This window comes from Mizuhopecten yessoensis, unplaced genomic scaffold (genome assembly GCF_002113885.1).
Source record: "Mizuhopecten yessoensis strain PY_sf001 unplaced genomic scaffold, ASM211388v2 scaffold716239, whole genome shotgun sequence".
Lineage (NCBI taxonomy): Eukaryota > Metazoa > Mollusca > Bivalvia > Pectinida > Pectinidae > Mizuhopecten > Mizuhopecten yessoensis.
The window spans coordinates 151,495-167,288 of NW_018480017.1; the positions used below are offsets into that span (position 1 = coordinate 151,495).

General features: G+C 36.0%; 1 protein-coding gene across 3 annotated transcripts in view; it reads left to right on the top strand.

Moving 5' to 3' along the window:
• The first annotated feature begins 365 nt into the window (after nucleotides 1-365).
• Nucleotides 366-15,794, top strand: part of LOC110442256 (B-box type zinc finger protein ncl-1-like) — a 30,773-nt gene continuing 15,344 nt past the window's right edge. Inside the window, exon 1 of one of the 3 annotated variants that reach the window (XM_021485764.1) lies at nucleotides 366-440. Coding sequence is in view for 1 of the 3 variants with exons in the window: in XM_021485763.1 (XP_021341438.1) it covers nucleotides 8,260-8,269 (10 nt within the window). In the remaining 2 variants the exon portion in view is untranslated. Of the gene's footprint in view, nucleotides 441-8,148; nucleotides 8,270-14,818; nucleotides 14,994-15,794 lie in introns of those variants that run through there. The other 2 variants (XM_021485763.1, XM_021485765.1) reach the window with 2 other exon arrangements.

Sequence of the window (15,794 nt, forward strand, 5' to 3'; positions counted from 1 at the left end):
ATGAATCTACACACTCTCTAAAATGTTCGACTCGTCTTAGTAAGCCGTACAGTCTTCTAGTACTTTATACTGTATTCCGCGAGACGGTTTTATCTATTTTTAACATGGCGAACGATCTCTCTATAGTAATCCAGACAAGCGAACAGGGCTACTAAATCATGTTGTTTACGCTTACATTCCTGTCCAGCTTGTGAGAACAAGTCAGTAGCACTGAGTTCTTATTTTAAATCTCAAGTTCCCGCTGGAATCTCTCTGATGGACGCTCAGACCCAATCAGCTGGTTTGCAAGGTGCGCGCCGAATCGATAGGTGGCGCTTCGAGCTAATTAATTCAATCATATATTCATGTCCATATCGAGGCAAGAAATCTTTTTTGTCATGGCGGGACGCTAAGGCGCACATGTCTTCCCAGAAGAACGATTCATTATTTTCATCCACCAAGTAAGTATATGTGTGAAAATACTCTACCGATTTAAAGATCGTATGATCCTTGTTTAAAGTACCATGTGTTAGAGATGTCGATCCCCCCGATTCTTCTTACCACGCCAAAATTTTGCCGGGTCCATTGTGTGTCAAAACATGGCGATTTTGTTTTGTTGGGAAGTGAAACAATGATACATAAAGATTTTTTTGTGAACAGCCTTCGATCGGGACTGGAGAGTAATGTAATATATACGAGAGTATCTTTTGGTGTTTTTCTCTCAATTACTGTATTTTTCTCAGTGATTTTCTTTGTTTATACGGGATGACATTGTTTTGAAAATTGTCAAGTTTCAGACATGACCGAGCATAGTTCATCTCTCTCGGGGAATCTGATTGGTTGAAACTGGGTGCCTTGTTCATTTCTGTGTCACAGTTGTTTATATCGCAACTGATTTATATATAGATGTAAATTATTGTTCAGGAAACGTTACTACATCGTAGTTATCGACGGTTGTCAAAACAATAAGTCAAAGATTACTCAATGATCCAATTTTATTTGTAAATTTTTAAGGAATGTGTCCAGAATCTAAATAGCAACCCCTTCAGCTGATACATAAATGATGAGTCAGAAGACGATACGCCCGTCGGGGCGGTCATATAAAAAATGTGTGTAAATAAATATGTAGGTGGACTGATTAACAGGTTACCAACTCTATAGTATGGCTGCACTGTAAGAGTTGAGTTGTGAAATTCATTATTGCCAGTTGGTATGAGAGGTAAGATGTTTGTAGTCTTCCACTTCCAGAAATAGAGATCATGTTACACAAAGGATCACTTTGTTTGCTATCTGTAGAGGGGACTGAACTTTGTTTTATAGGTTGATGAACTCAAATCAGTCTAAATCGTCTTGGGGTGTATGTTCTATCCTACTTTGTCATATGTAATGTAGGAATTTGTAATTTTCTTTGTCAGCTTCTCTTTTTTGTTTTCATAACACTTATTTTTGTAACAGAGTAAGTCATTGACAGGCCAAGATATACTAATAATGTACATGTACCTATATCAACATATGTTCAAATTAAACAACGGACTAGTGACAATGATGACAGTTTGATGGAATGTTTACAGGTTGTTGAAGTTTATTCATGTTCTTTGTCTTGGATGAATTTGAAAAGTGTATTGCTGTAGTCACTCAGATTTTAGTATAAAACTTCAATACCATAACCAACAGAAATATGTAGCAAATAAAATATCAGAATATTGGGATCCTAAAGAACAAGTTTTATTGTTTAAAAACTGGTGAATGTAAAAAATATACCCCACACACATGCATACCTTTTCAAATCTTGAGAAAAGCCAGTAAGTAATGTAGTTGGTAACTTACATTAAATGCAATTTATATTTATGTACATCTTGAATGAACAATGACTTAATACACTGTTATATAATATAACCTGGCCCAAGGATGTACAGTTCTTATGCCCGAGGTTAGAAGATTTCATGTCTGAACTAGTGAAAACAAAATTGTATATTATTTACTATAATGATATAGGTCAGGTTTGAAGTGAAAAGTTCTGATATTTTTTATAAAAATAATAAAAATAACACTTTATTTATTTCAAACTTTGAGAAATATTTCAGAATCTGTATGTGAGGTGGTACTCCTAAACAGAACTCCTGTTCAAGTCATAATGATATTGGTATCATATTATACAGTATTAAGGAAAAAAGAAACAGGTGAACTAAGAACAGTTTGGAAGGCTTAACTGAATTCTTAGCTATGCTATGGAGGTTGTTTACTGATCTTTGCTGCAAGTTCATAATTCAAGAGCACTTACATGGGGTGTTAAAGGAACAGCTATCAGATAAACAGATAAACTGTCATTGTTTTTGTTTAGTGACCGAGTCTGCAGACTTATTTGACTTGTGTGTTAATTTATATATTTCACCCCCGTAAACATTAACAATGTAGAAGGAATCCTGTTTGTCGTAGGGACTCCACCCTTTTAGGAGTTTTGTTGGTTTTGATCAGGTAGAGATATTTGGCCTAAAGATATTGTACCTTTGTTAATGTTTAACCAACACACAGGATATTGATGAACCTCAGATCTGATCAAGTTGGAGAAAGAAACAAAAACATTTTCCGACGAATTATAGTTCAAATGACGTGAATCTCTCTATATATATTTTTTGTCCCATAAATAACATCTCATGAGATTCCAGTCAGTTCAAATGATGTGAATCTTCATTTCATACATGTAGATTCTAATAATAAACACAAATTAGCCATCTGATGAAGGTCACAGACGACGACCTTCATTGATTATAAATTAAACTTGCCTGAATGATCATAAGTCTGGGACTGACTGACGGGAGACAGTATTTATTAATATTCATAATTCCTTTACAAACATTAAAAGGTTTCTCTTGGGATATATAAATTTCAAACCATATTTTGTTGAAAGTTTTGACATCCACATTACAATATATATATTATATATTATTTACTATTTTGGAATCCTGAAAATTATAAGAGTGATGATTAGTTCAGGACCAATTAAGTTTCTTAGACAGTAATATAAATGTTCAACATGCTACATATATATTCATGATAAAGTAGTCTCCATATTTTGAGAGGTTAGCAAAGTAAACAACAACCATACATATATAAAGTTGACATGTACTTTTGTCCCATAAATAACATCTAATGAGATTCCAGTCAGTTAATTTACACGTTATACCTCTCATCTCTGTCAATAGTTCCGAACACATTCCGTTGTGTTCAATACCGATAATATCTTCATCATTGTACTGATATTATAAAACTTAACATGTAGCCACAAATTAAGGAGCATTTGAAACTAATACATAACGATATACCAACAAAATACATGTTCCTTTTAGAATATACTCATTTAATACTTATAACATGCAAATTTCTTCATATATGTTTTTGCTTCTCTGGATAAACACAGTGACAATTTTGGTCATTCACAATTAGTTAATATAGTTTTGACCCCTGACAAGTTTGCGTTCCAAAGTTTCGACTCCAAGACAGTAACTATAGATAGAAGGTTGGTATATTGGTCATGGTTCTATCTAGGTCACGATTACCCAAGTACCAGAATACGGCTCAATTTTTGATCGGACAATGTAATGGTTCAATATCCCAGTTATATGTTTCATTTGAACTGACAGGGGATGATATTATATTTTTCTGTTGCATGTTCTGAAGCAACGTTAGTATCGTTTTGTTTGTCCTTGGACACTTTGGTTGATGTCAGGAATGTGATGAAATGACTTGGGCAAGTCTAGTGTTACACATGCTAAATGTATAATGTGTAAATAAGATGAAGTTGGTTTAAAGCTTTGTAATGGCTTTTAGTTTGATTTCATTATCGTAAGTTTATTATACTGTGTTTTGGTGTCCAGCATGCTGATGTGAAATATGAAACGTGAGTCAGCAGAAATATATTTGTGTAGTTGCAGTACATATATGTAAATATGCTGATTAACTCATTGTACTAATGAAAGTATAACAAGTTTTGACTTACAGATGAGCTAGCATTTTTATTCAAATTGTTTTAAAATGCTGATAATCCATTGTCATCTGTCGACTTGGTGTTGCTATTAAGAACTCTTATGTTTAACTTTGTACAACATTGTTACCCTAGATAAACAAGTTTGTCGTGGATGAAATAGAAATATATCAAGGATAATGTCATTAACCCAAGTTGTATAATGGCAGGATGAAGCAACAGAGGTTAATTATAGGATGTTAACTTACAATAAACCATTGACTTGGAGTACGTGCCCAAGAGATTAAGTAGGTTAATCAAAATCTACTGTAAATCTTTAGGAACACTCATTTAATGGTCGGTGCTAGATGTCGTGTCATAGCCAACAACAGTCAAACTCATACTGTATGTAACCATGGTTATATAAATGGGGTGACAATCGCTGGCAGCAGTCATATTACTTGTTGTTAAACGGAGAAGTAAACACAGCTTCCATGTTTTTATTGAGATTCCGTGGGTATGTCTGTAAACATACAATACAATGTGTTTATTGAATAGGATTTAATTGTATATCTATTTTTAGAGATTTAAAATGTAAATGGTTGAATGGAAGATGCAGTACCTGTAGTGGCACTTTGACTAGAGAAAAAATAGCTGTAATGTCTGTGTTTGAGTGTATGAATGAAGTCATCTTTAGTTATGATAGTGTGATTCATTGTGTTGGACCAGCTGTATAGAGATCAATAAAACTGTAGGGGGGATGGGGGATGTAGGGAGGTCCTCATCGTTGATTGATTTCTTCAAACATAGAAAATGAGGTTGTGACTCATTCACTGTCGAATCATCATGATCAGTCTCATTGAAATGTTAAGATTATTTGTACCCAGTGGGTACTGCAGGGCTGTAGTTAGTGGTGGTATGATCTATACAGGGAATGTATCTGTCGGACACACAGGTAAGATAAATGCTTAAAATTACATGTTTGATGTTTTCAATATTCATAAAATAGTTGAGCTAATTGTTACGAAGTCATAGATCTTTGTTATCAATATAGATTTCTTTTCTATTTATGAGTCATTTTTCATTGTCTCGTTACAACTGGTTTTCATCATGTATATTACGTTACTTCAAGAATTTTATGAGTACCTTAAAGGAATTTGAGGACAGAATAAAGGATTGGCATGAAACTGTAATCACAAGGAATTACATGACAGAACAGACTTAATGATTTGATGACAAACTAAAAATTAATACAGGCTTGATGACCAGCTACAAGACAACAGATCTGATCATGTTGTCGGACAAACTTAAAAAAAAATATAGACTTGATAACAAACTAAAAATCAATACAGACCTGATGATAAACTACATGACAATACTAGGCTTGATAAACTAAAAATCAATACAGACCTGCCTTCTATAGGATAATGCAGAAGTCATGATCAACTACAGGAAATAAATGGTCCTGTACGAGATTATGATCTGGTGATATAAACAGTACTTCCTGTGTGAGGTCTAATGATTTGGTGTTTTAAGACAATGCCTCTGTTTTTTTATACATGCTAGTATCTTACTGTTACTGGCTGGAGTTGATACCTCACTCCTCCATGTATAGTTTGTTGACTACATCTTGTGTCTATATTTACCTTATTTGATGTAATAATGGCTCCAGCTCCAATAAAGGTGCCCCCAGGCATGGGTCTTAGCAAAGAAATTGAATTATAACTCTGATACTCATTGTAAATAATCTTCAGACTTTTTATTTCCGGAAGTCATCTAGTCGGTTTTGTTATGCAGACAACTTTTGTCGTACAAGAGCGAGAACAAATAAAGCTATGCTGATACTCTGACCAATGCAATATCCAATAATAATACCACTTTATTGGTGGTGAATTCAATTTGGCAGTGTGATTACAATGGGGAAAATATGAGGTAATCATATGTTGTGTTTCAGAACAATGTCTTAGTATATTTAAGGTGTCCCACTTTTCATTTACCCATGCCCATTGTCCTTTACTCTTCAAAAATGGAAGAGATATCTGGGCTATGATCATGAACAGTCCTATCTGACTATCCTCGCTGATTTATTGGTGCATTTACATTAGAATGTAGGACATCTACGGTATGTGACCTAGTTGTAGATCTACTCTGTAAGTAGTTTAACGGCTGGTGAGTCTACTAAGTAAGTGCTGTAGGTTGTATGCTGAGGGTTTTGCCCAGAACTCCACCCACTTCTGATTTTATAAACATTGTATGGTACATGTAAATTTAACCTAGTTTTATAGTAAATACATGGTTTTAGAGTCCTAGCTTAATGTCATCATTTCTTTCATAGATGTATATTTGAAAGTGTATGTACATGTGATGAACACAAATTTCCCCAAAGAAGTGCACTATGAAACACCCGGGAAACGCCCTAAAATTAATTAAATCAATTATTACCAAGATTTATGTAGTCTGTTGACACTGCAGAAATGACAAAGACTAAAGAATTGTATCTGCCTCGGATAAGTTTGAATGCCAGGTTGCAGAGAAAGTGGTTGTGAAGTTTGTTTTAAATAGAAGTTAATTTTTTTTATGAGTCTTGTATGAACTCTTTACAATTTGTGTTAACAATTTATGAGACACATATTCTTATGGAGTGAGATGATGAAGCGTTCCTATCAACTATTTTACATTAAAAAGTTATCCTTGTCAAATACTTAGACCTGAATCATACATTTCTATGATGTCGGGGTATGGTGATGGTAGTAAAAATGTTCTGCTTCATTTTCTGAATTGGTGGTAATGAATTATGTAAGTGTTCAAACAATATGACCCCTTCACCCCCTAATATGTTGCACAGCATACATGGGTCTAATTGTTGTGAGGGTTCCAGAGGTACACACAATTCTATTTATTACCAAATGCACATTGCATATAGGCGTACAGAAAAAAAGAGTTACACTAGTGGACTGTTTTAATATATAATATATTATTATTATTATTAATACTCCCACCACCACCACCACCGTTCACCTTCAGGGATTAATGCAGGAATAGAAAGTTAGTACCGTTTTTTAGAAATAGGGAAAAGTATGGAGGGGGGATGGGCATGGATGACATCTTTAATTGTTTGGTTCTCCCTGTTCATTATAGACGCTTTAGATTATATACTGTAAACAAGGCCAGCCAGAAACAGTGTTGAAAACAAATATTGACAGTGACAACATGAACACATGTACAGGAAAAATGAAATAAATCACTTGGTCGTTGCACTGATGAAAAATAAAAACACAATAGAACCATGACAGATATCCATGTGGTAGTATTTTAGTTACATGTGGGGAATTTTAAACTAAAATAAGGGAAAATAATGTCAAAATTAGAGAGGGGAATTGGTCCATAATCGGCCATAGAAAGGGCTTGTATATATCCATGACCCTACATGTCCTCTTAATGAGTACATAAGTGTACCATCTAAATATAAAAAGATACATCCTGGCTCCCTGTTGTGATGAGCAGACTGTCTAAAATAAGACAATTAAACACATGTAGGCCTTATCTGTACCCCAGTTGTGATCAGTACATGAGTGGTCCGTCTTGATATAAGGATAGGAACACCCTACCTGTATATATAAGGATATACCACATTTGTTGCCTTGTTGTATGATCAGTACCTGATCAGGGGGACCATATCTAAATACTAGCTAGTTCACTGTACACCCTAGGCCTAGGCCTACCTGCAGTCCCCTTGTGATGAATACTTCAAGGAATCATCGTAATATAAGGATGAGTACTTGTTACCAACTGTCCCTATAGCTACCTTGCCCCATTGTGATCAATACATAAAAGGCAACTGTCAAAAAATAAGGAAACTTCCTACTTTTCCCCTTGTTGTGATAAATTCTCAAGTGAACCATCTAAATATAAGGATAGGAACACCCTATACCTGTCCCCTTGTTGTGATCATTAGATAGGAACACCCTACTATACCTGTCCCTTTGTTGTGATGAGTACTGAGGAGACCATCTAAATATTAGGATTGGTACGCCTCCTATCAGGAAGAACTATTGTGTTGGTGATTCATTGACTGTTTTGTAGTGTTCATAATTGGAACTGTTAGGTGTGTTACCTGGCTGTACTATACTGAACCCACTTCATGTACCTGTGTATTACCTGTATTTATATTTACAGCTTATCTATCGGGAAATACACTAAATATAGGCCTGGAAACCTGTAGTATCATTCGACAGTTGATTCATGTTATTACTTACTGATGTGAGTGATCTACATTCTCAGTCAGTTCAAGAAGTCTCAAGATTTTAATTGCTGTCTCCATGAAAACATGTGAGTTTATAATTCCAAGTAGTCTTGGTCTGTGTATATATACCTAGTAAGCATGAGGAATTATGACAGTTGACAGAGCTAGAGGATGTATGACAGACGAGCGTGAAGTTATATATGATGTAGCTATGTACCAGCTCAAGTGTTACAGTGAATGAATCCAAGGACTGGGCTGTGATCAAGTGCCAGTCCTGCTCATATCAATCCTTCTATCATTCAAATACATGTCTGCAGCCGCAGTAGGGCAATGATACCTGCCTCAGAATCTATCTGGGTTAGAGATTACAAGCAATAGCCTGCATAGCTTGTTCATACATAACTAGGTGTAATGTCGTAGCTGACTGTACTACTAGTTTTAGAGTGTCGTTACAGGATCCGGTCGAGTAGTAAGGTCCTCTGTTGTAAGAATTACTTCAATTATCAATTTGTTACTGATAAACGATAAGATAATTAATGTATGATACCTAATTAGGATTGTTACCAGTACTTCTTACTGTTGGTTTTGCTCATTAAAGTTAAAATTTAAGGATTAATTTACTGTGCTGTAGTTTTGGTGTAAACAAGATTATTATGCTAAATTAAGCCCAGCTTTAATTATTAAATAGGTGTCAAAATTGAACAAGATTAATATGTACTTTCATATAAAGCTTCGTGTTTCAGATATATATATTAAAATGAAATATTATTGATCAATGTGATCACAATTCTGGTTCATTTCTATGAATGATTTACTATCAAATGAATGCTTTTAGACAAATGTAAGTGATAGTTTAAAAGTTTAAATTGTTATTATATTGATAGATTTTACATACTGATCGGCTAGATAAATATTCATTTAGGGTAAGCTGTTAGCTGGGGAACAGTGATACCAGTGTCTTAAATACATAGCTGTGGGCTGATGTCAGCTTTGCTTCTGGTTAATGGTATATATATATATATATTGGAATATACATTGTATAGTCTTCGAGGAACTATATATATACAGACTATAAATAATCGGTGTACATCTATTTTTGTTAGCTTAATATACTGTATGTAACATTTTTACACACATTTTTGTGTGTCTAACACAGTCTGTTTGTCAATGATATATATATGTTATCGTCAGCAATGTCTGTAGGAGGAAAATCATTGGATTGGTGTGGTGTTGTAGGTCAGACTGCAGATCGGTGATTGAGGGTTGATGATGGGTCTGTCCAATATCAGGCTCTGTACTTTGGGGTAGTAGGATGTCCCAGACATCGCCAATGTAACGTTCCACCATACACATACTTGCCAAATCTCCCCTTGTTAGAAGGGAGACTCAGAATTTTGGTGTTTTCATCCAGGGAATTTGCTAAACTGTTAAAATAGACCAAGATATAAAGATTTCCTCTGAAAGAATAGCTCAAAATTTGTCTGTTTAAAAGGTCACTTTGTCTCTTGGGGGCTATGTACATGCACATTTTATGTTGTAATTTTGAGCATGTGGAATTTCCCCCATGGAAAGGTTGGCAAGTAAGCATACATAATATTTATATAAATATGACCATAGGTACTTTATAAATGTGATCATACATATATATATATATAGTACAAAGAATTACCATACGTATACATGCAAAAGCATACTGGTGGCCTAATCTGATGTTGTACACCTGGTGTATCTTTAAAGGAGGGATCATACATACATATTTATTAAATAATTAACTTGAGTTGTTTTTCAACAATAATAAAACAAGTGATGGCCCAATTTATGGAAGTGTGCATGGGGTCTTTATTGTCAAATTCCTGTACATGTGATCTTTAATCGTACAGTTCACTATGTTTTCAGTAAATGTGGCCTTCAGTATTTAGTTGTAAATATTATTGGCACACTGGTAATCAGGAAGATCTGTGAATGATGTCAATATTGTAATTAAGTACCTGTAAATACTATTATAGGTGTGGGGCTTTACTCCAAAAATACAGAGCTAAAAACATTGATAGACATAACTATCGGTAATAGGACTGGGAGCATTGTCAATACTGGATCAAGTACCAACGATCTAGGAGCTTGTTTACCTCCAAGGTCGGTGTATTGACTGAGCGGTCATCTTTTGACTCGGGCTGTCTACCTGTCTGGTATCTGTTTACCTGTATGTATAGTACAGGTCTGCTCATTAAGTCAGGTATTGCTATCTGATAGCTTAATAGTTACTGTGATATATGTACAGTGATGTACTCCTTCTGGTCAAAGGTCACTCAGACTCTCCACAATATCTACAGGCTAGAGCAGGCTAGGGGCATCTGAGGTCATTAGCTTATTTATTGTCTTAAGTGGTTGTCCTTGAATTATTCGTATGTGTACATTGTAGTTATTGTTGTGTATTTAATTACTGTATTGTTTATAAATACACGTCCATTGGTTGTGTATGTAAACTTTGTCTAGTGTAGTCTGTGGATTGTCTATGTAAACTATATCTAGATTATCTGGTGTAGCTATAAAGTGTCTAAAGGTGTTGTAAATAGTACAGTATGTGTGTTAGGAACTTCAGTACTAATTCAATATTTTAATTTTCACGAGTTTGAAGTCTGATGAAACTTCACAAATTATGCACTGATCAGTATTTCCCCAGAATACACTGTATTTGACAGAAAGGTACTGTATAAAATTCCCTTTCACTGGAGATATATATTGTGTATCGTTCACGTCCCCTTTGTGGCGTTTTTTGCTTGGTCGACTTCTCCACTGTCTGTCTGGTGTGTGATGCCTTGAACTGAAGGCTTTGATTTGGTAGCTATCGGCCTCTCTAATTCTGGAAATGATTTGATTTAGCTGTCTGTAGTGTAGGTATAAATGGACTTGATCTAATTTGTGCTTTGAAAAATGGACAGAGTAAGAATGTTATTATGAAATGAAATGCAATAGGGAGTTGTATCTGTCTATCTTCCCCGGGACTGATTCACTGTCTGTCTATCCCCCCGGGACTGATTCACTGTGTCTATCACCCCCGGGACTGATTCAGTGTCTGTCTATCCCCCCGGGACTGATTCAGTGTCTGTCTAACACCCCCGGGACTGATTCAGTGTCTGTCTAACACCCCAGGGACTGTTACACTGTCTGTCTATCACCCCCGGGACTGTTTCACTGTCTGTCTATCACCCCCGAGACTGATTCAGTGCCTGTGTAACACCCCCGGGACTGTTTCACTGTCTGTCTATCACCCCCGGGACTGTTTCACTGTCTGTCTATCACCCCCGGGACTGATTCACTGTCTGTCTATCACCCTCGGGACTGATTCACTGTCTGTCTATCACCCCCGGGACTGTTTCACTGTCTGTCTAACACCCCTGGGACTGATTCAGTGTCTGTCTAAACATGGTGCTGTTATATATGTATAGGGTCACACATTAAACCAGTTCATACACGGTTTACACAGCACTTGTTGACAGTTGTGTTTTTTAGAAATTCTGTATTCTTCAGCTTAGTTTAGCTTGCAGTTGAAATAATTTTATGTCCAATTAATGGTATTGGGCTGATGATCAATTAAAATTATTAGAAATAATTCGGTTTGCCCTTTTCAATTTTGTTTATCGATTACAAATTCCATAAGCGATATGATTGATTTATTATGAAAACCAGTGTCGAATCATATAATGCATTGAATTTCATTTATTTCAATGATTTTTATGATATGATTGACAAAACTGATTAACAGGTGCTTGAAATCCATTCATAATAAACAAATAAAACCTGATGTATATGGTATAGTTTATAGTAACAACTTAGTGTTTTCAATTTATTTGGGTATTCACTATTCAGTTGTTTAAAAATTATCAACCGAATATGATTTTAAACTGACTGCCCATCACTTTAAGTGCTGCTTTCCATGTGTTCTTGGTGGCCTTAGACCAAATACCTGTATAAACTTATCCCTATGTAACTTCAGTAATCTCTTCCATGCATTGATTTGGATGAGTCGATTATACAGTGGTGAAAGGGTTACAGTGGTGTTTTCTAATTATGCTAGTTCTAAGGTCAGACGGCACAGCAATAAATCACACTACCAAATCATTGTAGTGCTGATTTAAGTGCTAAACTTTGTTTTTAATACAATTGTTTTGATACATTCAGCTGAACCATGACCGCTACTACTGGTAGATAAATGACTGGGTATCCCTATTCTCCAGGTAGATTTAACGACTGGGTATCCCTATTCTCCAGGTAGATTTAACGACTGGGTATCCCTATTCTCCAGGTAGATTTAACGACTGGGTATCCCTATTCTCCAGGTAGATTTAACGACTGGGTATCCCTATTCTCCAGGTAGATTTAACGACTGGGTATCCCTATTCTCCAGGTAGATTTAACGACTGGGTATCCCTATTCTCCAGGTAGATTTAACGACTGGGTATCCCTATTCTCCAGGTAGATTTAACGACTGGGTATCCCTATTCTCCAGGTAGATTTAACGACTGGGTATCCCTATTCTCCAGGTAGTTTTATGACTGGGTATCCCTATTCTCCAGGTAGATTTAACGACTGGGTATCCCTATTCTCCAGGTAGATTTAACGACTGGGTATCCCTATTCTCCAGGTAGATTTAACGACTGGGTATCCCTATTCTCCAGGTAGATTTAACGACTGGGTATCCCTATTCTCCAGGTAGATTTAACGACTGGGTATCCCTATTCTCCAGGTAGATTTAACGACTGGGTATCCCTATTCTCCAGGTAGATTTATCGACTGGGTATCCCTATTCTCCAGGTAGATTTATGACTGGGTATCCCTATTCTCCAGGTAGATAAATGACTGGGTATCCCTATTCTCCAGGTAGATTTAACGACTGGGTATCCCTATTCTCCAGTTAGATAAATGACTGGATATCCTTATTTATTCTCCAGGTAGATTTATGACTGGGTATCCCTATTCTCCAGGTAGATTTAACGACTGGGGATCCCTATTCTCCAGTTAGATAAATGACTGGAAATCCTTATTTATTCTCCAGGTAGATTTATGACTGGGTATCCCTATTCTCCAGGTAGATTTATGACTGGGTATCCCTATTCTCAAGGTGCAACAGAATCTGACCCTTGTTGTTAGCCTGCAGTATTAAAGAAGGCTGGAAGTATGTACATGAACCCTTTATTTCTAAACAAGAATTAGAATAATTAGGAAAATGCTGATGTACAATTTCAAAAGCCTTTGGCCTTGGGGTTAATGAAAATTTACAATATTAACTATAAAAAAATATATTTGGGGCTAGAACCGTTTCTGTAAAATCTATTTGTAGACTGGTTCTGTAATTATTTAAATATATGTAATTGTACACTCTTTCAAGTTTTACTCTCTCAAAACCAAACTTATAGAAGTACAACCCTGTAAATATATACTATAACTAATTATATAAGTCATAGAAAACATAATGCGCTTACTACATTTGTGTTTGAACTTTGATATTAGTGTTTTCTACAATCATCAAAAAAAGGATTCTTATATATATTAGGTTCAGTTACAATTACAATGAGACTGTAGCAGTATCTTTGGATTGTTAAATACAGATAGTGATAGAGAGCTGTTATTGTACTCAATAATTAATATGTATGTTCACATATATACATGTATATGTATGTCCACATAATTTTACAAGCTAATACCAATTGAGAACCGAAATAAACAAAATGGCTTCCATCAGTTCCTCTGATAAAAGAAAAAAAATGACATGTCTCTCAATATCTTTATTGAGACCAGCAGCCAGTCTCAATGTTGTGGTGATATTTTAAAAGTTGTGGATCATGTGTAAGAACTGGTGTTGTGAGAAGAACGTGTCACAGACAAAGGATAAGGACTCAGCTCTGTTGATTAGGAGGATCAGGGAGCGCTGTCCAGGACGCGAGTCAGTGAACCATGGGACTCTGGCCGATGTCTGCCATTGTCCTATCAGGAACCCAGAGGCAAGGTGTATCGGGTTACCAGGCGCTCAAACACAAAGGGGAGATTTTCTGACATTGGTTTCTGCAGGCTTGGTGATAATTTTAGAGATAACGATCAGAACGGATTGTTTTCACTTGACCTGTTCCTTTACCTGTATAATGGTGCTTGATGTTGTCTGTTGAGGTTGGTTTAAATGTCCTGGTTGTGACTGGTAGAATCAGCGACATGTACAAGCAAGACTGAGCAGGAACAGATTAATAATTGCACAACCAATGAGCCTGTCAGCTTTAAAAATAAAAATGTGATTTTTCCCAGACATTAGTCAGTTAGTCGCTGCCGCTTTGTGTGTCCTGTGAATGGCATGCTGAATGCACCTCATCTCTCTAGGGAGACCAGAAAGAAAACCATTCTATTTTCCCCCTCTTGAATTATGGAATAATTATCATGAGTCATAATACGACTGACTTTACACCAGCAGTGGTGAGTGGTATCAGACTGTCTGGTTAGCTGGCGAGACTGGTATGGGAGAGAGAGGAGGTTCTCTGCTAGCTGTAGGCCTCAAGATGCTGGCATAGTTACATAGGATTGCCAGCTGACTGACAAACAAACCCAGCGACTCACTGACAGTCAGACCCTGCGGCTGCTTGTCTGAGTAAGGCTTTTGAGTCATTCTTTATTTAATTCTCCGGCTGCAGCTCCAGGTCTCTCACAGTGAGAACGTGGCACTGTAGTAGGTATATACAGCCTCTCCTCCGACATCCTCTCTCCAGCGTCCATTAACCAGGGTCTGGGGGACAACAAAGAGGTTGTCAGAAATTTTAGTGTTGAATGGTAAATATTTTGTGTAAACTAGAACATGTTTCAATATATGATATTCTGTCTGGTCCCTTCCTTGTTTGGAAAATAATATTGGTTACAATAATGATTTGACTGTGTACCAGCTAGGGTAAATGGTGTTGGCTCTTGAGTGATAAACATGTACTTATGTTTGCATTCAACTCAAGCCAAATTGGGCCTGTTTTGATTTTTGAAATTCAATTTTTGACAATATAAAAGGGATTGTTTGCATTGATTTAATTTAATTGACTTTAATCGGAGAAGAGGGACATTTAATCTGAGAATACACAAAATTATCTAAAAATTAAAACTTATCTGTGCTGTGGGTATCGGTGTATGTAGTTGTTTAATATGACCACAATGGCGCCATTCAGCAAACATTAAGATCAAATTTAAATGTAATGAGGAAAAAGTGTCTTTGCCACAGTGTTGACTTGATCTTCTATAAGACTTGTCTAGCATCACAGTATTTACTGGTAGATCTATACGACTTGTCTAGTGACACAGTATTTACTGATAGATCTATAAGACTTGTCTAGTGTCACAGTATTAACTGGTAGATCTATAACACTTGTCTAGCATCACAGTATTTACTGGTAGATCTATAAGACTTGTCTAGTGTCACAGTATTTACTGGTAGATCTATAACACTTGTCTAGTGTCACAGTATTTACTGGTAGATCTATAAGACTTGTCTAGCATCACAGTATTAACTGATAGATCTATAACACTTGTCTAGTGTACCAGTATTTACTGGTAGATCTATAAGACTTGTCTAGTGTCACAGTATTAACT